Source organism: Pseudonaja textilis, chromosome 1 (genome assembly GCF_049901715.1).
Source record: "Pseudonaja textilis isolate UNSWEBS1 chromosome 1, rPseTex1.2, whole genome shotgun sequence".
Classification (NCBI taxonomy): Eukaryota; Metazoa; Chordata; class Lepidosauria; order Squamata; family Elapidae; genus Pseudonaja; species Pseudonaja textilis.
This window is the reverse complement of record NC_141990.1, coordinates 147,163,762-147,189,092: the sequence shown is the minus strand read 5'-3', so window position 1 is coordinate 147,189,092 and position 25,331 is coordinate 147,163,762. Positions and strand designations below refer to the sequence as shown.

The 25,331-nt window shown below is 43.4% G+C and overlaps 1 protein-coding gene across 2 annotated transcripts in view; it reads left to right on the top strand.

The window, feature by feature from the left end:
* The window catches only part of JAG1 (jagged canonical Notch ligand 1), a 59,785-nt gene extending 46,756 nt beyond the window's left edge, over positions 1-13,029 (top strand). For both annotated transcript variants that reach the window (XM_087919151.1, XM_087919155.1), the window contains exons 17-26: positions 805-918; positions 1,012-1,128; positions 2,068-2,095; positions 3,207-3,292; positions 5,167-5,280; positions 6,424-6,533; positions 6,632-6,868; positions 7,543-7,674; positions 8,194-8,344; positions 10,040-13,029. In XM_087919151.1, the coding sequence (XP_087775277.1) occupies positions 805-918; positions 1,012-1,128; positions 2,068-2,095; positions 3,207-3,292; positions 5,167-5,280; positions 6,424-6,533; positions 6,632-6,868; positions 7,543-7,674; positions 8,194-8,344; positions 10,040-10,497 (1,547 nt within the window). In that variant the 3' untranslated portion in view covers positions 10,498-13,029. The remainder of the gene's footprint in view (positions 1-804; positions 919-1,011; positions 1,129-2,067; positions 2,096-3,206; positions 3,293-5,166; positions 5,281-6,423; positions 6,534-6,631; positions 6,869-7,542; positions 7,675-8,193; positions 8,345-10,039) is intronic.
* The last annotated feature ends 12,302 nt before the right edge of the window (positions 13,030-25,331 follow it).

Genomic DNA, 25,331 nt, shown 5'->3' with positions numbered 1-25,331 from the left:
CTTTAAAAAATTGTTTATAGATAGGATTTGGGAAGAAGATATATATAGACATACGCAATATATGTGTATATGTGTTTTCAGACAAAGTAAATAAGATCTGGTGTTTAAAGTAAAAGTTGAGTTATTTGGTTAAGGTTAAAGTATAGATGTTCTTTCTGGTATATGTTAAATTTGTGAATTAGTTTATGAAACGAAAGGAAGAGAAAATGATAAGAAATTAAAGTGGGACACTATTTGAAGGGATCCAAGATCAAGTTTTTTAATACGTTGCTTCCTGTAGCTCTGGATTTTTCTTGACTAGATTGAAATGAAGAGGCTTTAAAGATTTGTTTATAGATAAGAGATGGCAAAGCGGGGCTGTATTTTTAGAGGAAATGATAAATTACTATATTAAGGAAAAGAAATATGTAACTGATTTATTTGATTGAGGTTCAAATAGCTTATCTTGTTATTTCTGGTAACTCTTAATGGGCTTTTGCTGATAAGGCCTGAATTATGAGGCTTTATAATTTGCTTATAGATAGGAGATATGAGTGGAAGAGATCTTTTATTGAAATTTTAAAGAAGGTGATAAGTTACGGAAATTGTTCTTAGGTGTCTGGATAAAAGGAGAAATCATTTCTTTATCTTTCTTCTTTTCCTCTTTACGTATTTTTTTTCTTTTTCTCTGCTATTTTTCCTATAAGGTCCTTTTCATATTTATTTTTCCTTAGTTCACGTTAGTTCTTTATCTTTGTATTTTTAAATTTTAGTAAACATTGAAGGGCAAAAAATGACACTTTGGCTTTTCCCCCCATCGGGTAGGTGACAGTCAGTGTGACGAAGCCACATGCAACAACGGAGGGACTTGTTATGATGAGGGCGACGTCTTCAAGTGCATGTGTCCTGCAGGATGGGATGGAGCCACTTGCAATATAGGTACGAATGAGCCTGTGGGTCCTCGCCTTTCCTTCCCCCGAGGCGCGTGCCGAAGAAACCGGCAGCAAAGCGTTTTATGTTTCTTGTTTACAGCACGGAACAGCAGCTGCCTGCCAAACCCTTGCCATAATGGGGGAACCTGTGTTGTAAGCGGAGAGTCTTTCACGTGTGTCTGCAAAGAAGGTTGGGAAGGACCTACGTGCACGCAGAGTAAGTTCTCTCTCTTCCTCACCCCACCCTTTGTTCCATGAATGCATCTATCTAGAGGGGCTTTGTTGAGCCAACAGTGCTCTGGGGAATTGGAGATTGAAAGCAGAAGTGGGAACGCTGTTGCATGGGGGACCTGAACCTGACCTCTTTCCCTTGGCTATAATGATGGTGTAGGATGAAGCTTTGACCTGGGCCTGAGAAAAGTGGCCAGCAAGCTAAGTGGAGGCAGATGTGGACTTGCTCCTCCACATGGCCTTGCCTCCCTCTTCCCTCGCAGCCACCATTCAAAGCTGTTCCTTTGGAGACTCTTTACAGTAATCCTCCTCTTGGATCCCTATCAAGTTCTGGGTTGCACAAGAGGCTCTCTATTTGAGCCCGGATACAAAAGTTAGCATTCTTTAACCATTCTAAATATGTATCAGTTGAGCCCCAGAGTTCTATGATGTCCATACTGAAACCATGTCTTTCTGTGGAGGAAAAAAATATATATATCCGCTCCTGACTATTCTGAGCATTTTAGCAGGATGATTTAAAACAAAAATACCTGCGTGTATGCATTAACTCTGGGACAGCCCTGCAGCTGTTGCCACTGTTAAACAACTAAGAGACTAAAAGCCTTGCCAGTCGCCTCAAAAGCTGCAGAGAGAAGGAGAGAGAGAGAGAGAGAGATTACTCTGTGTGAGTAATAGAACTTTAAAGGAGGGCTGCTTATTAACTGCAAAAAAGCAGAATGTTGTCAGTGGTTAGTTAATTGAAAAGTAGTGAACAAGCCTTTTTTTAAAAAAATAAAAAATTCTGCGTGATCCAAATTTCCGGCTTAAAGAATGAAAACCAAGATTTAGAGGCCATCCACAAGAAAGTCCACCATCGCTCATCCGTTGCCCAAGCTTCTCTTATCATATTTTCCCCTAACTTTGCCTTTCTTTGATCTCTCTGCAGATACAAATGACTGCAGTCCACATCCTTGGTAAGTCACTTTCTTGCATCTGAATAAAGCCCAGGGGGTGGGGGTGAGGGGTGGGGGAAGATGAATGGGGAAGAAAAAGGCCTCCACCCAAGCCATTTCCTTTTTTCCCTTGGACTGGCATCTCTGTTTATGCTGTAGATACCTTTACTCGGAACAGAGTTCCCCAACCTTTCCAACTTTGCGGACCAGCAGAAAGGGGGCAGGGAGGAAGGGTCCGTGCATGTGTCAGTGGTGGGCACACATGCCCACCACTCACACAAGTGGGGATATGCATGCGCTAACCTGCACGCTACTTCTGCGCCCCAGTTCCGAAGGGCTCACAGTTCGGTAGTGAGTTAGGCTCGGGGCTTGGGGACTCATGAGGTAGAAGGCTCCATTTTTTTAGTCAGGTGTTGTATATTTGGATGAGTATTGCCCCTCCTTCCTCCAAAGCCTTTGAATTTCTCTGAAAATGTCCCGTCAAATTCTTCAAGACTTCCTTCATCTTTGCTGGATTCATCATTGTTCTATTAAATAACAAGCTGATTACTCGGCACACACACTATATATAGTTTAACTATGTCTTCTTGTACCCTTTGACTATTATTAAATGTTGTACCTTATGATTCTTGACTCTTGACAAATGCATCTTTTCTTTTATGTACACTGAGAGCATTTGTGACAAATTCCTTGTTTCACACTTGGCCAATAAAGAATTCAATTCAATTCCCTTCCCTTCCCTTCCCTTCTCTTCTCTTCTCTCCTACCCTACCCTACCCTACTCTATCGTATCCTATCCTATTCTTGTTAAGCCAGCGCAATTTGTAGTAGAATACAACTCATTTATGTAGTTCATATATAGAATGGATTATAATGGGCAAGCTGACCTTCCAGGTGGCATTGCCCTTTAAATCCCAGCAGCCACAGATAACTGAGTCAATGTTAAAAGAATTCTAAGGATTGTAATTCAAGGCAGCAGGGTTACCTGTTTTAGGAAGCTATTCCATTTTGAATGTCACCCTGCACTTTGTGGATGTAAAAAACCGAAAGATTTTGCCTTATCTTATTTTTTTTCCTCCCCGCCCCACCGCTCTTCTCTCTCCCTTCCTTCCCCTTCATTCCTCCCAAACAGCTACAATAATGGAATCTGTGTGGATGGAGAAAATTGGTACCGCTGTGAATGTGCTCCAGGTTTTGCAGGTCCTGACTGCCGGATAAGTAAGTTTTTAGAATGGTTTGATTCAAAAACCTTGCTTTTTTTACAGCTTTGCACATTGGCTCACTTGAATAGTGGTTGCCATGGGATTGGTCTTCAATTCACTGTCTTTTCTGTGGCGGCCCTGCCCTATGGGAACACTTCAGCCCCCCTGAAGTCTGGCTCACTTCCACTCTTTCAGTCTTCCATAAGGCTTTAAGGACCTGGCTAATCTCCCAAGCATTGGGAGATTAGATGATTGCGCATTAGAACCAATTGGCACCAGTTTTTGTTGTTTTTAATGCTTTAATTGGTCGAGTTTTCTAGTTCTTAAAATACTTTATGTGACTCTTAATTTTTGATTGGAAGCCCCCCCCCCCCCGAGTTAGTTGAAAGATGGGACATTTATATAAATGTTTAAAATAAATAAATAATCGTACCTTTTCCCTTCTGAATTGAGCCCACAAGAGTCATATTCCTCCTTCCAAGGAAAAGGCATTTCAAGAGGGGCTGCAAGGAGGGGTAAACAGTTCTCTCTCCTCTGCCCTTTCATTCTGAGAACAGACTTTCGTATGGCCAAGGAACTGCTCAGAAGGAAATGTTCTCTAATTAGAGACCATTTTGCTTTGGGCTCAGACCTTCAAATAGCGAATATGGTTCCCTGTCAATAGAAACTTACCAATAAAAGCAAAGCGGTACTTCCTCAGAGACAGAAATCCAGTCAGGTGTACAGAAGACAAAATGTAATTGAGGTTGTTGTTATCAGAGGAGTCGAGACTTCGAAGCGGGCATGGTTAGCCAAAATCTAAGATCATTATTAGGGACGCAGTGGCTCAGTGGCTAAGACGCTGAGCTTGTCAATCAGAAAGGTCGGCAGTTCGGCGGTTCGAATCCCTAGCACCACATAATGGAGTGAGCTCCCGTTTCTTGTCCCAGCCTCTGCCAACCTAGCAGTTCGAAAGCATATCAAAATGCAAGTAGAAAAATAGGGACCACTTTGGTGGGAAGGTAACAGCGTTCCGTGCGCCTTCGGTGTTTAGTCATGCTGGCCACATGGCCACGGAGACGTCTTTGGACAGTACTGGCTCTTTGGCTTTGTAATGGAGATGAGCACCACCGCCTAGAGCTGTAAACTAGCTTGTAGGTGCGAGGGGAACCTTTATCTTTACCTTAAGATCATTATAAAAGCCCAATATAAGATTCCTGCATTATGGAACTTCTGAAATAAGTATTTGGCATTCCTTTTAATTATTATTGCTACTGCTGCTGCTGGTGTGTGTGTGTGTGTGTGTGTGTATGTATAAAAATAATAAATGTAATACAGGGGATTGTCAGTTTATGACCATTATTTTTATCACCGTTCAAAGTCACAGTGGCCACAAAATGGATGCTTTGCAGCCCATAAAGCAGGCCCTGGCCATAGTAAATGGTCATGTGCCTCTGCCACTCAGTCACATGACCACATGTTGGGTGGGGTCAGCTTTACAATTGGTTCCAGTATTTTGTGGTCAGGTGACTCAGATTTGAAATTATTTATTTTATTTATTAAATTTTTCTGCCATCCATCTCATTGGTACAGAACACAAGAGCCCATTCCAATGAATGGATTTGCTTAAAGACCATTGTGTTAAAAACCGTGGTGTTTGCTTAAAAACCACGGTGAAAAAGGCCATAAAATGACTTCTGATCACATTGTATGCCTCAGCTTACAACCGCAACAAATTACGACCATAATTCCGGGCTCAGTTATGGTTGTAAGTCAAGGACTGCCTGTAATAAACCTTTCATAATAAAAACGATCAAGTTTTAGAGGCTAATTAAGAGTCTCGATAGCTCGGCTAAAGTGTGTAAACCAATGAATTGCAGAGATTCCTCATCTTCCTCCATTTCCCTCCAGATATCAATGAATGTCAGTCTTCACCTTGTGCTTTTGGAGCTACATGCATAGATGAAATCAATGGATATCGCTGTATTTGTCCACCCGGCCGTGGAGGTCCCAGATGCCAAGAAGGTATGCCAGGTCTGATTTAAATTGCATAATTCTACTTAGCTGCAGCAAAATGCAGCTGAATTAGGAGCTGACGTGCCACTTGTGTTTTAAAAGCCCTCTTCCTCCTTTTGCATCAGTTATTAGGCTGAGTAATAAAAAAATTAGGCTGCCATCAGTTATAAGTCTAAGTACTTAGACTTATATACTGCTTCCTAGTGCTTTATAGCCCTCTGTAAGTGGTTTACAGAATCAGTATATTGCCTCCAACAATCTGAGTTGACATCCTCATTTTACCAACCTCAGAAGGATGGAAGGCTGAGTCTTATCTTGAGCTGGTCAGGATCAAACTGCTGGCTGCGGGTAGAGTTTGCCTGCAATACTGCATTCTAACCACTGCACCACTCATAGGCAAGTATATTTCATTTAGCAGGGAGCAAAGTTGGGTAGATGATTTTCTTGTCTTCCCTTCCACCCTCTTCCTGTGTACTTCATCCAAAGTCTCATTCTGAGGCGGGGGTTGTTCTGATCTAGGCTTCCCAAAAGCACAAAGCTGACTCTTTGTCCCGATAAAACCCCTTTTATTTAGTTTAAAATGAATTCCTCTCCAGCAAAGTCCCGGCCAACATGTGATTTCACAATTACAGACCTTTATCAGGCTTGGAGAGCTGCCAGGCCGATATCTTCCAAAAGCCACTCTGTAGTAGACAATACTTGGCAAGAAGTCAGGAACAGATCTTCACCGTAATGAATTGAACTCATTGTCTCCTGCAAGCACTGCTCCTCTTTCGTTCCTCTTTATTCCCTATGGGAGGGGCCATTCACCATCCACCTGAGCCTTTACTCCCGAGTCGACCCTTGTTCCTTAACAGTTCCCTTCTCCTGGCAGCTCTGTGCATGCGCACACTGGGAACAGGCTCCAGCTGTTCTTCTGCCCCACTGAGGTCCGACTCCGAAGGCAGCTGATAACTGTCAGGCGGTCCTGGCTCCATCTCTGCCTCTGATGCAGAGCCCTCTTCAGAGCCTTTCCCCAGGACTGGCCCATGCACCTCCCCAACCTCCTCACTGTCCGAGTCTGCTGCCGGCTCTGCTGGCTGCTGGTGGGCCATAATACGGGTCTCAAAGATGAATCCCTTAAATGCCTTTTCTCTTTTTTTTTAATCTTAGTTTCAGGAAGACCCTGCATTGCCAGTGGGCATATTATTCCAGATGGTTCAAAGTGGGATGACGAATGCAACAGCTGTCAGTGTGCGAATGGAAAAATCTCTTGTTCTAAGGTACCATCCTATAGATCTCTGAACCAACATGTTCCTTTGCTACACACACACACAGTTTCAGAGGGCCACTTAACAATTAACTGTTCGATTATCTCTAGGTGTGGTGCGGCCCAAAGCCTTGTGTGATAAACACCAAGGGCCAGAGTGAATGTCCCACGGGCCACACCTGTCATCCAGTTAAAGCTGACCACTGCTTTGTCCCACCCTGTGACAATGTGGGCGAATGCTGGCCATCAAATCAACAGCCAGTGAAAATGACCTGCAGTTCTGATTCTTACTATCAAGAACATTGCGCTAACATTACCTTCACCTTCAACAAAGAGATGATGACTCCGGTAAGTTAATCCATTCCAGGGAAAAAGGACCCAAGAAACTCCTACCAACAGTCTGTTTTGCTGCTACAGCCCTGGTCTCTCCTGCGATCGGAGAGAACCATTATTATTATTATTTTTTAAAAAAACATTCCTTCTGCACACAGAGCTTCAGGTTTCTCCCTAGCGGCCCTGAGTGTCCTCCATGGGGCTTTCTCATCATATCTTTACATCAGGTCTTAGACAAAATCTAGGCAGACATGACTCCTGCAGGGCTGAACAAGAAGCTGCGGTCAACAGTGACTTTAATTTGGTTTCCTTATTGCCAAAGTCAGCAAAGTGCCTCAAAGTCATTTCACGTATTACTTTTTCGGGGGGTGGGGGAACCCTCTAGGTTTTGGGTTTTTTTTTGCAAATGCAATAGCAAATGCACTCCTTGTGCAAGTCTTCCTCATTGGGAAGCTACAATAAGCGTCTCTCTGAATTGAGTTGACTTTTGCAAGCTCAGGTTGATTATTTTATAATGATCCTCTTTGCTAAGTAGCAAATACAGGATATACAGCTCCAGTTAAAACATGGAGACAAGGAGTCTTGTGCAACCGTAGTCGGATAAAATGAATGATTCATCCATCTTCTGCTGTCCAGGTTCTCATGCTTTCTTGCCTATGCTGTTTCCTCTCCTCCCCCCCAAAAAATAGGGTCTGACAACTGAGCATATCTGCAGCGAACTGCGGAATCTGAATATCTTGAGGAATATCTCCATTGAACACGCGCTCTACATCACCTGTGAGCCATCGCATTTGGCAAGCAATGAAATTCACGTGGCAATTGTAAGTCTATCCCTTGATTGGGCCTGGGTGCTTTAGTCTGGCTTTTGAAATGTCTGGAGGAGATTGTCCCCCAGCCCCTCTCTGGAGGGGAGAGAAAAGGACGAAGGAGGGTGCTTCCTCTCGCTGTTTTCCACTGGGTTGGATGGTATTCATTCCAACGGGGGGGAAAAAATCCGGCGCTCTGGCTTTTGTTTTTTTTCCTTCTTTCATGTTGTTTTCTTGGATCAGTTTATTTACGCAGGAGTGGGGTTGCGTTAGCCACCTTGGAAGCTTGATAATGGGGTGTTGTAATCTGAGTTAATAACAGAAACACGGTGGGCATTGTAAATTCGGCAATGCATTTGGATGTGTTGAAGGGTTTTGAAAAGTAGGCGGGTGACTTTAATTGCATGTAATTAATAAGCCTTTTTTTCCCACTGAATTAGCGGAATCCGTGCCTGTACTGAATTGATTCAAACGAAAGCTGATTTTTTTAAACTCTGCCTTCCCTAAAACACAGCTGTATTGTTCTCCCTTCAGTCTGCTGAAGATATCCATGAGGAAAATAATCCGGTAAAGGAAATAACTGATAAAATTATCGATCTGGTCAGCAAACGTGATGGGAATAGCACGCTTATTGCAGCTGTTGCAGAAGTCCGAGTCCAGAGGCGGCCAATTAAGAGCAAAACAGGTAAACCATTTCAAGAGATGGATGGATTTTTTTTTCTCCCTCTTTAGTTTTCTCCTTAAACTAAGAAAACAAACCAGTCTCTCTTAAATCTGCTTTAGAAGAGGTGCCTTTGCTGTTTGTGAGATAAAAGTGTTTCCAAATATAATAGTTGTTCTAATACACGGCTTTAAATTATTTCATTCAGTTTGTACCCAGAGGCGTCTTTAGGTGTGGAGGTCAGAAAAGGCAAGCTGCCAGCCACACAACCAGTGCTCCACTCCCTTTTACATCCATTGGTGAGGCTTTGATTGTAGGAGATGACTAGGCTGAGCCTGAGGGTGGGGTCAAACGTGTCATCAGTCATGAGTCCCTGCATGCCCACAAAAGATCCGTCCAGCCCGCCTTGAATTCCTTTCTTACCTCCCGCTAATTTCCCTTGACTGCTAGTTGGTCAGATTCTTGTAAAGAGCTTAAGCTTGCTTTATACTCATTTGAACTGCCTGAATCTCCCAATTTCCCTGCCTCTTGATATTCATTGCACAATAACAGTTGAACTTTTAAAATGTTGCTTTATTCCCCTTGTGAATGCCCCTGTTTCTAACTCACAGGAGAGGAATCCCCTGTGGCTTGATCCAATAAAAATTGTTCTTAGGTAGAACTCAAAGTTGAACTGACCTTATGAGGACCATAGATATAAAATCCTCTTGTGCTCAGATACTGACACTTACTAAACATTGTCCTGTTCTTCAGTAAATGGCCTATTATTGAATGAGTAAGATACTGGACTTGAATGGTGGAAGGGGGAATTGAATAATAGTATTAAATTTGTATGCAACGTGAAGCAATGAAGTGAGGGTTCCCCCATTCCCTGAAAGCCTGAGTGAAGAGCCAAGTCTTCATGGCTCTTCTAAATGACAGCAATGTGGAGGCCATCTAGATCTTGGTGGGCAGGGACCTAGTTCTAGAGGACAGATGCTCCAAGATCCTAAATGAAGACATTGTTTAATCAAAGGAACCTCGAGCCTGTCAACACTACAGGATCAAGTTAGCCAGGTAGATTTTGTGGGTGATACAGTAAGGAACCAGACCCGATAGCATGTATGAATGACCTCAACCTATTGCCTCACTAGCATTACAAGAGGGAATTAGGCTATGTCGATAACCCTTAAGTAGGAAGATCAATATCCGATAGCAAGGATTTCATGCAGGCTTAGTAATACTTAAGTCACGCCTTTATAAATCTGTGAGACAGGCTAGACATAATTAGTCTGGATTCCATTGATTTTGGTAGCTTTTCTCTAAGTGAAGCAGTCTGGACCCAAATGCTGTGAGCCAATTCTAGTTCCTGTAGGTCAACGCTCCCCCATGGCACAATCCTGACTCTTAACATAAGAAAAAGGAAGCTTTCCTTGATCCCAGCGTTAGTGTTTATAAAACTTGTGTAACATCCTAGTCTGCATCTTTTACAAATACTTTTTAAAGTTAAAAAAGTTAAGGGCTTTATTAGCACGGGAATACTTTTTCCACCATGATGTTTCCCCCACTCCCCCGCCAGTATGTTGGAAGTCAATCATCCAATTCCCCAGGCACCAGGATCAAACTCGACATTATGAAGTACCAGGTTGAGGTAGGTTGGTATGAGGTCTGTTGTTCAAGGAAGGAGCCCCCCCCCCACACTCCTTGAAGCACTAACGGTAAACCCTAATTGCTTTCCAGGTTTCTTGGTTCCGTTACTGAGCTCCATTTTAACTGTGGCTTGGATCTGTTGCCTGGTCACCGCCTTCTACTGGTGCATCAGGAAGCGGCGAAAGCAGAGCACTCATACACATACCGCCTCGGAAGACAACACCACCAACAACGTGCGGGAGCAATTGAACCAAATCAAGAACCCCATAGAGAAGCATGGGGCCAACGCTGTGCCGATCAAAGACTATGAGAACAAGAACTCCAAAATTGCCAAAATAAGGACACACAACTCAGAGGTGGAGGAGGACGACATGGACAAGCACCAGCAGAAAACCCGATTTGCCAAGCAGGCAACCTACACGCTAGTAGACAGAGATGAAAAGCCGCCCAACGGCACGCCTACAAAACACCCCAATTGGACAAACAAACAAGACAACCGGGACTTGGAAAGCGCACAGAGTCTAAACCGAATGGAATATATCGTATAGCAGACAGCAGGTGCTGCCGTGCAGGGCCTTTACCTATCAATCTAAGGCAACTCGGAGCTTGTAGTTCTTAAAACGGTTGTGTAATATTTTGAGTCTAAGGCTATTATTTGCTTAATATCCCTGTGTTAATTTAAAGTTTTGACAAGCTGGCTTACACTGGCAGTGATAGTTGCTGTGGTTGGCTGGATTACCAAGTGCTGCATTTCACATCTATGCAAAACTAGTCAAAAAGTGCCCCCTCTGTCAATTCAGCAACAGCCGACGCATCCCAGAAAGATTTCATAAGGAATCGCTAGGATTTTATTTTGCTTATTTTTTTTTTTTTCTTCCCTCGAGCAGGAAAGAAATATATACACATTGGTGGGTCTGAGGTTTTTTTTTCCTCCTTACTTCTCTCTTGAGACGTCGCAATCTGTAGTCTTAGAACAAAAAAAATACGTTTTTATTTATTTATTGAATTAGAGTTCTTCTGTATATTGGGTTTTATGGTGACATGCAACTAGTTCTGTATTTGAAAGTGCCTTTGCAGCTCAGAACCACAGCAACTATCAAAGAAAAGTTTATTATTTATTTTTTTATTGTAACGTTTTTGTTGTTGTTGCTTTGTTTAGGGTAAGAGAGGGACCAGGAAGATTCATGTCAGCAGTTGCTGGTAAAAATAATAATAATGAAGAATTGAGAGGAAAATGTGTCAAAAGTAGAAGTTTGTATAGTTATGTAAATAATTCTTTTTTTATTAATCACTGTGTATATTTGATTTATTAACTTAATAATCAAGAGCCTTAAATATCATTCCTTTTTTTATTTATATGTATGTGTTTAGAGCTGAAGGTTTTTCATAGCATTGTATGCTTATGGCTTCTTTACTTTTTTACCTTTTTTTTTTCGTTGTTACCTGTTGCCTACATGCCAAAATTTAAATGTTCCGAATTTTGTTTTGTCTTATTTTTAATTTTTAACAATAGGAAGGGCTTTCTAACCTTCGATGCTGACTTTTTTGTATGATGTCACATGTGTCTCTTTTATTCCTTTGGAAACATCTTCCATAGTATCACATTCATATTTTTTTGTAAAATACCAGCCAAGGCAGTTAGATCTAGGTTTTATTTCTCTCTCTCTCTCTCTCTCTCTCTTTTTTTTTTTTCTGGCTGCTTTAAAGATGGGGTGGGACGGAAGGAAAGGATGACAGGCAGATCACCTGCTTCAGAGCAGCTTAAGGGAACACAAAGGAGCTATAACTTCTGTAGATGAAACGTGAGAGTTTGTGAGTGGTTGCATGTTATTAAAAAAAAAAATACTGAATTAGTGTGTGAAGTTGGAAGCACCAAAATCTTACTTTGTAAACTCTTGATTTCCCCCACCACCACCAAAAATAGTATAAAACTGAACCACCTATAGATTTTATTTTTGTTTGTAATCTACTGTATGTAGAAAGTATTCTAATAAGCTAGTCGTTGAATACTTGAACAGTAGAATGTCCAGTAAGATCACTGTGTAAAGTTGCATAGGTTCCACTGCCCGCCTTAAACAAGGAAATCAAAGTGCTATTACAAAAGTTGGATGATCAAATAATAATTTTTAAAAAAGGATTCAAACATTGACCACTTGGATCACAGAGATAACTTGTATGATAATATTAGTGTTAACATGGAACATGAAAATACATCTCTCGATGTGTTATTCCTGGCAATAAATCTTGAAAAATATTTATTAAATTTTGTTTTGCATAAAACTGTGAAAAATGAGCTTCATTGAGCTGCTGACTTCAGTGTCTGGCAAAGATATTTTTCATAGCATTAGCATCAACCAGATCCTTTCCCAACTCAATGCCATCTATGTGTTGGAATACAACTCAAAAATTGGCCAGGTTGATGCTACCTTCAGAGTAGAACCTTGTAGTCCATTTAAAAGGGTATCGACCCATCAGTAAACCATGATGGCATTTGGGTCTCCACAGATACACAATCCAACTATGTCTTCACTACGTACATGTAATTGCACTAGATCCCGGCTTCCTTTGTTGGAAGAAACGGGACTCAATTGGTCATGTGCCCCCATTGCCACTGTTGTGGGAATGGGGTCATTTCACTACAGTCCTATCTGGAAATTGTAATTTAGTGTAATTGGGGGTTCAACCAATTAGGAAGGATTGTCCTTCAATCTCACAGAGCTGAACAATAAAGTGTAAAGCTGCACAATGGTGTTCTCTTTGTTCATGAGTTTTATGAGGGTGCAACTCACACGTGAGATTTGGCTGGGTTCAGACAGCATATGAAGCCATAATATGGTGTGTTTGCTTTTGCGTGTTATGTGAACCTAGCAAATTATCATTTATTAAATCATGATTAAGCAAATTATAACTTAATGTGATTTGTGAATCCAGTCAAGTGTTTCCAATAAGTGGATTTATGCGGTCTGCCTTATACCAGGTTTCAGCAATTGTGTGTGTTAATCTGGTTGATTATGGAATAGTTCAACTCAAGCCAGCGGGACTAACACCCCTGAGGGCATATTAAATGTGTTTTTTCTCAACATGAACTTTCCAAGTTTCTTCTGTATGTTCCCTGACTGCTACCACCAGTCTTGGACTGAAGACCCAAGATCTGCAGAGCGGTCATATTTTCCTAATATTTGACCCTACTCCTTTCCACATGATAATTTGGAGATTTCTTTCATCATGGAGCTCATGGTGGGACAGACAGGATATTTGAACTGCGACTGGGACCTATTTGGCTTCATGAGTCTTGACACATTCCCATTGAACGATTCAATAAGAGAGTTATTTGCGTTGCTTTTACCAATGCTTTTTGTGAGTTTGCCCTGGGATTGCAACTCCAGCCTTTGTGGAACTGGGACTCCCATTTTTATCTTCTAGGACACCAGGGCAAGAAAGGGGCTGGCAGGGGAGAAACTAATAAAACACTCTTTTTAAGATGCTGGTTTCTATTGGACTACAAAGAGAAGATGGCTGGTTTCCCTGCCAGATCTATCAAACAAGACCAGCTGTGGTTACTAAAAGCTGATGTGGTTCTAAACAACTAAAAAGGTTGTTCAACCTCCAACAAAGTTAAGCCATGTTGGAAAAAAAAAACGCCCGAAGCCAAGAGGGCTGTTTGTGAGATTAACAAGAAGCCTGCCCTGTGTTGCAAAACGACTTAGGCAAGAGCAATTTTAATTTCCCCATGAGCAAACACTTTGAACTTCCTGAATATTGCTTGCTGCTATCTACCTAAATCAACCACCATTATCTTTACTTCTTAGCGTTACGGGATTAGGTTTTCGATAAAAATCAGTCAAGAGATCAGTCTTCTCCAACCTGGCACTTCCCGTTTATGCTGGGGTTACAACTCCCAGGATTCCCAGTTAACACACCTGAAGAGTACCAGCTAGTGAAAAGCTAAGAGGGTAATGGTGAAAATCTCTATGAAATCTTTTTTTTCGGTGAATATTGAAGCAATGGCTTTTGATCCCGCCAGGTCCATTCCAACCTATTTCACAAACGCAAAGTGGATTAGCTCGGTGAATGAGGTATACCTGTGGAAGGGGGTCTTCTACAAGGTGGGACAGGTCTACTAGTAGTAGCTCATCTACACTGGAGGTTTTGTGCCTTTGCATGATAGGACGTCTCTTTCTCCCCTGCCACTTCAAATGGATTCCCTGAGCCAAAACAGGAATGCTACAGGCCCCGGGCATGTTCTTTTCTCCATCAAAATAGGCATTGATGCTACGGAGGAGAAAGTGCCCTGACCATTTGGCGGACTTTTCCCAATCCATTGTCTTCTAGCCGTGCTGGGACTATATGAATTAGAATTCTTGAAGCAGAAGTTCCTGCACTTTGGAGGAGGAGGAGGAGCACATGCGGGGGTGTGTGTGTGTGTGTGTGTGTGAATTTAACCTTTGGAAAGATACTGGAGACAGGATGATGGATCTCCTCTGTTGTTTATAATTTGGGGCACAAAACTTCCAGATCACTGCAATTAATCATCATGAAGATCCACTAAGAATGGGAAATTTTTCAACCACCCTGAGCCTTTGGCCGGGGGGGGATGGATAAAAGTTCCTTGGGTTAGAATCCTCCAGCAACTTTTTGCACTATATGTCTTTCTGATAAAACTTTGTGGGTTTTTTTTTAACCATGAGCTGCGATCTTTTAAAATACGGGCTCGTTGTGCAAAACAATCTGGTGATGGTGTCTTATCAAGGGACCAGGGAAGTCCTCAGTGGAGAAACGTTTGTGGACAAGGAAAGAAGAGCACGTTCTCCTTACCTGGAGATGACGCTGTGTCTCATTGATAGGATTTCCTAGTGGGGGTGGACACTCTTGCATTCTGAGTGCAAGGAAATAAGGAAGATGCAGCAGTTAAGATCAGAAACAGCAGCTTAGGTTTATATGCATCACATTTCGTTAGAATAGGTCCCTGTCGTAATACAACTCAACTGGATTGCTACTACCATCTCTCTCTTAGTTGCTGCTCCGGCTTCATGATGTTAAAGCAATGTGTCAGAGTCAAAAAAAAAGAACCATTTTTATTGCAGTTTTCTTTCGCTTTGCCCCAAGGACAGCAAGCTTCATGATGCATTAAGGATACTGATGTGTATCTTTCCTTGCTAAAAAAAAATTTTTTTCCTTGCTAAATCTGGTTCAAAGCCCTGGAATGAAATCACATGTTTAATTTCTTGAGAGGGAAATTCATTTCTCTTCTGCATTCCGTTGCATTTTTGCTTCTCTGTACAGTTTTGCAAAGATCGTTGCTTATCTTTCATCTACTATAAAGCATCCTTGGATTTTTAATTATTGGCCAAAGCCAATTTGCCACATCCAAACTTGCCATGGGACAACTCGCTATGGCTTCCTAGGAAATGGTAAAACATTGAGAGGGAATAATAGATGGATAGGTAATGGGGTCTAGGACAACTCTCTACAGCCAATTTGCCACAGTCAATTCACCATGGCCAACTCTTTGTGGGACAATTCAACAAATACAAAAGTTAAATTAATGTTGATGGAACCACGGCCAGTAATAATAAAATAAGAAAGTCAATCCAGAAATACAAGAGTTACAATAATTTCAACGAGAAAGTGGTCACCAATAATAAGCGTATCTGAATGAAATCATTAAATACAGCATTGAATTGTTCCAGGGCAAGTTGGCCTTGACGAGTTGACTGTGCCAAGTTGGCCCAGCAAGTTGTCCTAGGCCCACATCATCCATCCATCTATTATTCCCTCTCATTGTTTCACCATTTCCTAGGAAGCTCATTGATCCTCATGCATTATTTATTTCCACCCTATACACTTCAGATATTATGCTCTGTTTTTATTACTTGTTGAATAGCCTTAGGGTTACTATAGAAGGCTAAAGGTATGGATGTGTATTCAACATTCCAGCTCCATTTAGAGCTTTGGATTCAACAAATCAAAATAACAAACAGGTTTGTAGAATGAATACAATTTGGCCCCATGCACACATGAAGCAGACTGTGGTCAAACTAAAATGATTCAAATTTTGTTTTGGCTGAGCTATTCTGGGTGGGTTGGAATCTAGCCAAAACAAAATTTGGATTAGTTTCCAATATTGCTATCCTTCCCTTTCACCTTCTCTAGGTGTCTTATAGGCCATCCCGCCACCCAATTTTCTGTACCTTCCCTGCTACTACCCAACAGCATCTGACCCATCCATCCTGCCTCGCTCCATGTGACTGGCCTTTCTATTCCCCACTGTATTCTATCTCATAACTTCTCTGGCAGAACAAACACATTTTAGGTCCATGCGTGGAAAAAAAGCAAACTTGTTTTACTTCCGTGCACAATTAACTAACACTATCTGATCAATGGGAGTGCAATGACTCACTGACTCAAGATGTTGAGTTTGTCAGTTGGAAAGCTGACAGCCCAGGTTGAGACCCGAGCACTATACAACGGGGTGAGCTCCTCTTACTTGCCCCAGCTCCTGCCCGCCTAGCAGTTTGAAAGCATGCAAATGAGAGTAGATAAATAGGTACCACTTCAATGGGAAGGTAACAGCATTCCATGCATCTTGGTATATAGTCATCCTGGCCACGTGACCATGGAAATATCTTCAGACATCGCTGGCTCTCTTAGCTAAGAAACAGAGATGTGCACCAACCCTAGACTCAGATATGATTCAAATGGGGAAACCTTTAACTTTACCTCTCTGATCCACGTATGACATATTTTCCACATTCCTATCGTTCAGTTAAATCAAACAGAATGTATTCAAATTATTTGGACTGATTTAGGCCAACTTAGATATGTTCCATGCTTGACCTGGGCACTTTTATAGAGTGAATTATCCAATCAAGTCAGTTCAGATTTGGCCATTCTGTCTGAATCAGTTCAGCGAGCATTGATTTTACAAATCAGATCAGATGTTCAAATCAATACGTGAATCCATTTGAAAGTTAGGATTTAATCAGACCTGGGGTTTTTTTAGCCCTCAAGCTCTGGTGCCTCAGCAGGTTCTTCATCAGCGCCTTAGGTAAATAGAAAAGGAAGGTAAAGGATAAAGTTCCTCACATTCTCCTCTTGGATTTCTCCTTCCTCTAGCTCTGTTCCTTGGAGGTCATAAAAATAAATGTTTTGACGCTTGTAGAGAATAGTCCAGAGATCTATAAAGGTTCATGAGGATGAGTAAGGAAAAGAGGAACATCTATCCATTAAAAGTATAACTTGTAGAATTTGTGTCTTCTTTTGAGGTAGGCTGTTGAGATGCTGACAGAATCCAGAGTCCACTTCTGAGCACCGGTTCAACAAACTTTATCAACATCTCCCTACAAAATGCTTACTGAGACAGGCCACCGGTCTTCATTTGCAGAGAAATTTGGTTTGGTTTTATGGCAGGTATAAGAGGTCCTGAAGGAAGTGGGCCATTTAGATACTTTTTATTCAGGGTTTAGTCCTGGGCATAGGATAGAATCTTCATGAGTTTCTCTCCTGGGCATCTTTTCAATGCGTTCCATGATCTTTTTTATTCATTGGCATCCCTCAGTGACTTGTGATACCAGTGACTATGGCAGTGGTCACCAACCAGTGGGCTGGGGAACCACTGGTGGTCCGCACAAAAATTGTGGTGGTCCACAGAGAAATGTCATCCCCAAAGCACCTCCCAAAGCAATTAATCCAGACTGCATGGGAACACAAGGCTGTGCCGCCCACATGGCCCGCGGGAACACAAGGCTTGCGTCGCTTGCATTGCAAGCAACACAAGGAAGTGAGGGGAGGGGGGAAAGGGAGGGGAACTTGCCCCATTCGCCCCACACACCTCACCTGGCCACCAGGCTGCTTCTTTCCACTTCTTTCTTCTTCTGCTTTTGGCTGCATGCAAGGAAAGCAGCAAAAGTCTTTTTTTCTCTCCCCCAAACTCCCCCAGAAAAGAGTCTTTGGGACCCTGCAAGGCATCCTGCTCCAAGAGGCTGCGCCAGCAAAGACTCATTTCTGGTGGAATTTGGGGGAGAGAAAGACTTCTGCTACTTCTGCTGCTTTCCTTGCATGAAGCCAAAAGTGTCTGTCTCCCTCCCTCCCTTTCTCTCTCTCTCCCACCAATGTCAGCAAGCCACCATCAGTCAAAATTCATATTAGAGGCCCATGGGATTTAAAATTATGAGTTTGGTGGTCCCTGAAGTCCAAAAGGTTGGTGACCCGTGGACTATGGTATTCTTCTGAATCACCTGCAAGGTTTGAAAGTTGGAACCAAGGGGGCCCTTTTTACAGTGATTCTGCTCCTTCCTCAGGGGCAATTCGGGTATGTGCAGAGGCAATCCAATACCTTGCATCTTGTCCTTCTCTCCCATTTGTTTAACATCCACATGAAGGCACTGAGGCAAAAATCATCTGTTAGAACAGCATCATCAGTAAGTGATGAGCTTTGGTTGTCCCCAAGGTCCCTTTCAAAAGGCAACTGGGTTTTCTTGGTTTGTTCCTTGAAAAAATTTCACTTCTCACCAGGGGTGGGATTCTACCAGTTCACACCCATTCGCTAGAACCAGTTGTTCACATTCTAAGCAGTTCAGAGAACCGGTTGTTAGAAGAAATTTCTGGCCTAATCCTGTAAGGAAGGCAGGAAGGAAACATTCTGGTGTTGCTTACAGAAACTGCCTCGCCGTTAACCTTTATTACATTCTTGGCAGGACTAGACATCCTGTCTCAGGAAAATCTCTGGAGTCTTTTTCCCCTCCTTTGCTGGTACTTTGCTTGTGTGGAATGACCATTTAAAGTTACAATGGCACTGAAAAAAGTGACTTATGACCATTTTTCACACTAACAACTGTTGCAGCATTCCCATAGTCATGAGAGGCCAGGCGAGGAGATGCGTGCCTCGATGTGAGTGATGTTGAGTTGGCCACGCCCAGCCAATAACATGACCACCAAGTCATGCCTACCACCTAAGCCACGCCCACAGAACCGGCTGTTAAAAATTTTAATCCCACCCCTGCTTCTCACCCAAGAAGCTTCTTCAGTTCTGAAGAGAACTGAAGGAACTTCTTGGATGAGAAGCGAAACGATTTCAAGGAACAAACTCAGAAAACTCAGTTGCCTTTTGAAAGGGACCTTTGGGACAGGTGATGCAGTCCCCAATCTTTCTGGCTTGGCGGTCCAGCACTGGGGGAAGGGGGGCAGGCAGTAGTGGTATTCTACCAGTTCGGCCCGGTTCTGCCGAGCTGGTAGCGGTGATGAGCAGTGGAGACTGAACCGATTCTGTCTGCCATTCTGCTGTGGGCCCACCCACCTGCCCTGGCTCCCATACTCCCCTTTACCCTCTGTTTTTGAAGCCAGCTGCTTTGCATGGCACAGCAGAGTGCCAGGCAGCAGCTGCTGAAGCAACCAGGAGAGTGCAGGCTTGCAGGAGGGGAGTTGGAACACTTCTACACCCGCGCAAATGCCTCTGTGCCTGCGCAAAGTGTGCGATTAGCATGCACAAGCAGCGCAAAGTGTGTGCACGCATGCAAAGTGTGCCCACCAAGCCATGCCCACCGAACCGGTGTTAAATTTTTTTGAATCCCACCACTTGGGGGGAGGAGATGATTCTGGGAGAGTAGCAGATGCGTATGTGCACTCAGCTCCATTTGTGTGAGCAGCCGGCATGTGAGTGGAACTTCATGCATGAATACCCACCACTTGTATGAGTGGTTCCGAATCGGCCAAGGCCCGGTAGTGGACCGTCGCCTGGGGTGGGGGAGGTCAAGGACACCCAGTATAAAGAGCAAGAGAGATGAGGTTGACAGAAATATATAAGAACCTTTTCATAAGCCAAGAGGGCTGAAATACTCATTAACTCCTAAGGAGTAAGATAGTATTTGGAAGCATCAGTCTCGTCCTTGATTCCGTGGAATATGAGGAAAGGGAAGTAAAGTACAACCAGCCTTGCAAGATTCTGTTAATTTAGCCTATCTTAATGGAGTATTTTTCTGCGAAGATGGTTTTCTGGTCTGGTCTACCTAATGGGGCTGATATGTAGAAGTCTTATTCCGACGTTTGGAGACTGTTAGGAGCTGGACAGAATCAAACAGACTCAAGGATCAGACACAAGTCAAACAATATAGAATGACTGAATCCATAGTGGTCCCAACTTGGTTCTTGATGGAGCTGTGCTTTCCCTGAACGAGCAGGTCCAAAGTCTAGAGGTAGTTACAATTCACTTCATAGGGCAGGGGTCTCCAACCCTGGCAACTTTAAGACTTGTGGACTTCAACTCCCAGAATTCCTGAGCTAACATGATTGGAGGAGGAATTCTAGGAGTTGAAGTCCACAAGTCTTAAAGCTGTCAAGTTTGAAGACCCTTGCCTTAGACCTTTGGCTCCCGATTGAAGAGGAGTAAAATTCTTTGCCCAGCTTTGACTGGCATGCTGGTCGTAACTTTTCTTTGTCTACTGCAATGCGTTAAACATGGAGCTACACTTGAAGACCCACTGTTGCAGAATATGGCTGCCTGTTTACTACTAGGTCAGCCAGGGGTGGGATGCGACCTGTTCTGCCCGGCTCTAGAGAACCAGTAGCTCTGAAGGGCAGCAGACACTGAACCGGTTCTGTGTTTCTTGCTGTTTGACCCACTTGCCTGCCCAGGCTTTTACCTGTCCTTTATTTCTTGCTTTTTCAACCTCAGCTGCTTTGCGTGGCACAGTTGAGGTTGAAAAAGCAGTAAAAAAGTGCTTCTGGAAATGCTGTGCACCTACACGCAGCGCTTATCAGCTGTCCCAGTAGCTCAGCTAATGGTGTAGTACAGTGGCCCCCAACCTTTTTTGTGCCGCGGCCCGGTACCGGTATCAGCACGCATGGCAAGGTGAGCTGAGCGACTGGCCAGCCAGCCGTCCCCCGCTTCTCCCCGCCACCTTCAACTCCTCCTTTGTATCTGTGTTAATGGGCTTCGCGACGGTCGCTCGGCTCGCCTTGCCATGCGTGCTGAAAGAATCCTCGTGCCTTAGTTTTGTTCGAAGCCGCCCCCCCCCTTGATGAAACTAAGGCGCGAGGATTCTTTCAGCACCCAAACGCCGCTTTCTATCCGGAAAAGCTCACCGGAAGCACTTTTTCATCAAAACAAGATGGCGGTGCCCAGCAAACCGGTGGCCCGGTAGAAATTGTTCCACGGACTGGTACTGGTCCAGGGACCGGTGGTTGGGGACCCCTGGTGTAGTACACGCGCGCACAGCAAAACACAAATACCGAACCGGTAGTAATGCCGGTTGAATCCCACGCCTGGGGTCACCCAGTTATTGTCATGTAATATTGGTAATACAGGAGCAGCACTAGCTAGCAGTTTGTACACAATATATGCTAATAGGCAGGCCACGTTGAGAATCCCCACTTACCACAAAACCCAGCAAGTGGGATTGCAGATATGAGCAGTCTCGGTAAGGGGCCCTTACCTGTGGCCTTGGAAGTACACTGGCCTCCCAACCGTTAGCTTTTAGGAAGGCAGTGAAGACGTGGCTGGGCCAAAGTTCTTCAGAATTGCATTATATTGTTATTATAAGGTGTTTTTCTTGGGAAGTCATGCAAAGCAAATGGATTATAACCCATTGGTGTTTCCCGACATACAACAGGTCATTATTTAGTGGCTGTTTGAAGTTACAACGACATTGAAAGAAGTGACTTATGACCATTTTTCACACTTACAACATCTCCATGGCCACATGATCAGAATTCAAACGCTTGGCAACTGACTCATATTAATGATGGTTGCGGTGTCACAAGGTCATGTGATCACCTTTTTGTGACCTTCTGAAAAGCAAAGCCCATGGGGCAGCCAGATTCACTTAACAACCATGTTGCTAACTTAACAACTGCAGTGAACTGCACCTAACAACTCTGGCAAGAAAGATTGTAAAATGGGGCAACCTCATTTAACAACTGTCTCGCTTAGCAACATAAATTTGGGGCTCCATTTTGGTCATAAGTCAAGGACTACTTGTATTATTTCAAATACTTGCTGTTTCTTTTTCTATCATACTTTGCAAGCTGCTTAACTGGTTCAATTGAACAGAGATGTAAATTTCAATCAGTCAGTCAAGTGTTGCCTCTTGCCAAATTGCAGCTGATAGAAAAAAAAAAGATATATTTAGAAAGGGTTTTGTTTTTGTTTTTAAGTAAGAGGAGACCTTGGATAAAATAATACATGTTTGCACTTTGGATAATGATTCACCCCAAACCTGGGAAAAATTCTTTCTGGAGTTACTTAACCAACCAGTTTCTTTTCCATCTGAGTAGCTGTTGCAAAATTTACACCCAAAGTTTCCAAACCAAAGCTCACCTACTTTCAGTGGGCATGATTCACACATTTGAGCCAAATGTCATGCCTGCTTTACTTCCAGATTTCACTGAGGTGCTGAGCCAACCCAAGAGCACTGGATGATTGGACTGTAACGGCAAAGCAGCTAGGAACCCTCCAAGTGAAAGGAGACATATATTACCCAACACTCCACAACGCTCAAGGGGCAGCCAATGAACAAATCTCTCCAGCTGTGCTCGGTGTTCTAACTTGGAACACACATGGTGATAGTTCAAGAACAGCACAGCGCATTGGAACATTTATGAGAAACCTAAGGACAGAGAAAGCATGTGAGGCCCAGACATCTTGAATTAAATCCTAAAAATAACAGGGGCACTGTTCAAATGCTCATGTAAGACAATCCTCCTTATTAACCCACCCACCCACCCCTGTCCACAAAATGATAATCAGAAGCCATGCTTCTGTAGTGCAAGCCAAATAGAATCAAGGAATACGTTTTGGAATTTAACAAGGGAGATCGAAAACCTGTGTTTCAGCTTAGCTCTGGCCCTTGAATGAAGAACACAGAAAGCTGCATTTGAAAATAAACAGTGTGTCCTTCTCTAGCCCTACGTATCTGCGCTGCAAAACTCCAGAGGAACCAGTAGACCAGGGGTCGCCAACCTTTTGGACCTCAGGGACCACCAAACTCATCATTTTAAATCCCGTGGACCACTAAATATCAATTTTGACTGATGGTGGCTGCAGGAAAAAAAGTCTGCAGGAAAATTCCCCACCCCATTTTCCTAATGATCGATCATTCTTTATTTGGGATCTCAGGATACTGTCTCCAGCTCCGTTCTCAGGGGGAGAGAGAGAGAGACTTTTGGCTTCATACAAAGAAAGCAGCAGAAGCAGCAGAAGCAGGAAGTCTTACCTTCTCTCCCCCAAACTCTGCCAGAAATGAGTCTTTGCTGGTGCAGCCACTTGGAGCAGGATGCCTTGCAGGATCCCAAAGACTCTTTCCTGGGGGAGTTTGGGGGAGAGAAAGAAAGACTTTTGCTGCTTTCCTTGCGTGCAGCCAAAAGCAGAAGACGAAAGAAGTGGAAAGAAACAGCCTGGTGGCCAGGTGAGGTGTGTGGGGTGAATGGGGCAAGTTCCCCCTCCTCTCCACCCTTTCTCCGCTCCCCGTACTACCTTCTGTTCCCGCAGGCCATGTAGGCGGCACAGCCTTGTGTTCCCACACAGCTTGCATTAATTGCTTTGGGAGGTGCTTTGGGGGTGACATTTCTCTGCAGACCACCAAAATTTTCTTGCAGACCACCAGTGGTCCCCGGCCCATTGGTTGGCGACCACCATGGGTGGGATTCTACAGGTTCACACCTATTCGCTAGAACCGATTGTTTACATTCTAAGCAGTTTGGAGAACCGGTTGTTAGAAGAAATTACTGGCCTAATCCTGTAAGGAAGGCAGGAAGGAAACATTCTGGTGTTGCTTACAGAAACTGCCTCTCCGTTAACCCTTATTACATTCTTGGCAGGACTAGACTTCCTGTCTCAGGAACATCTCTGCAGTTTTTTTCCCCTCCTTTGCTGGTACTTTGCTTGTGTGGAGTGACCATTCAAAGTTACAATGGCACTGAAAAAAGTGACTTATGACCATTTTTCACACTAACGTTGCAGCATTCCCAGAGTCATGAGAAGTCAGGCAAGGAGATGCGTGCCTTGATGTGAGTGATATTGAGTTGGCCACACCCGGCCAATAACATGACCACCAAGTCATGCCCACCACCTAAGCCATGCCCACAGAACTGGTTGTTAAAAATGTTGAATCCCACCCCTGGCAACCACTGCACTAGATGGCAGACCCAGAAACCTCTCTTGGCTGCCATCTAGTGGTCATCTGGATTTGTGCTGTTCAGGTTCATCTTCCTCCCCTGGTTAGCCACAATACATATATACAGACAGAGGATTAGGAGTAAAGAGCAAATCAAGGATGTGACTGCCAGATCAACTTGCTTACACTTGGGCATTTTAAAGAAATTCTGGCAGTTTTCCTTTGTAAACTGAAGCTAGCTATATTTCATTCTTGGTGGGTTTTGTTTAGTTTAGTTTTGTTTTTTAAAAAAAGGCTCTTTTAATACCAGTAAGCTAAAAATCCAAGACTCACCCTTATTTCATGATGTTTCTCATCCCTGGGAGGAAGTTCATATGGTTGCTTATTTCATTTAGTGGACTTTCCTTTCCACACTGAAGGGCAAACAAGGGTCAGTTGTGATCATAACAAATTTGAAGCAATCTTAGTTTTGAGACTTTCCCAAGCAGAAGCTGAAAAAAATGAACTCTCCCCAGAGCACAAATAGGACACCCCACTCGAGCACATTTAGCTCCGGCTGAGGAAGCCCAGAGGAAGAAATAGAAGGTCCTGGGATATCATGTCCATGAGATTAGTTCATCTTGGGAGGCTTATCTCAGCATGCAGAACCAGACCATCAAAGCCAAAGAAGTTTTGCAATCCACTGTTCCATTCAGGCTAGTTTTCAAAAAGGGGGTATGGATGGAAGAAGAAGCAGGTTAGAGAGAGAGAGAGAGAGAGAGAGAGAGAGAGAGAGAGAGAGAGAAAATAAGAAAATATTTTGTTATTGGATATTGTCTCCAGTACAGAAGCACTCTTTCAAGGCTCTTTTAAAGATAAGCAGGGTGGGAGCCAATGGTGGGATTCAACTTTTTTTTGCTGCCGTTTCTGCGGATGTGGCTTGGTGGGTGCGCTTTGCGTGCATACTTCGTGCACGCACACACAGAGAGTTTGATACTGACCTTCTCCTGCAATCCTGCATTCTGTGTGTTCAACAGCTGATGCGCGGCAATCCGCTGTGCTGCGCGAAGCAGCTGAGCTTCAAAACCAGGAAATAAAGGTCAGTATAGAGCTGGGGCGGCTGGGCAGGCCCAGCAGCTGATCATCGGAGCAAAGTGGTTCACTCACAGATGATCCTTGGAACTACTGGTTCAGCCAAACCGGTAGAATACCACCCCTAGTGGGAGCTGGATGAACTTAAGGGAGAATATTATTCTAGAGAGCTGGCATTGTGATGGAGAAGTCATGATTCCTAA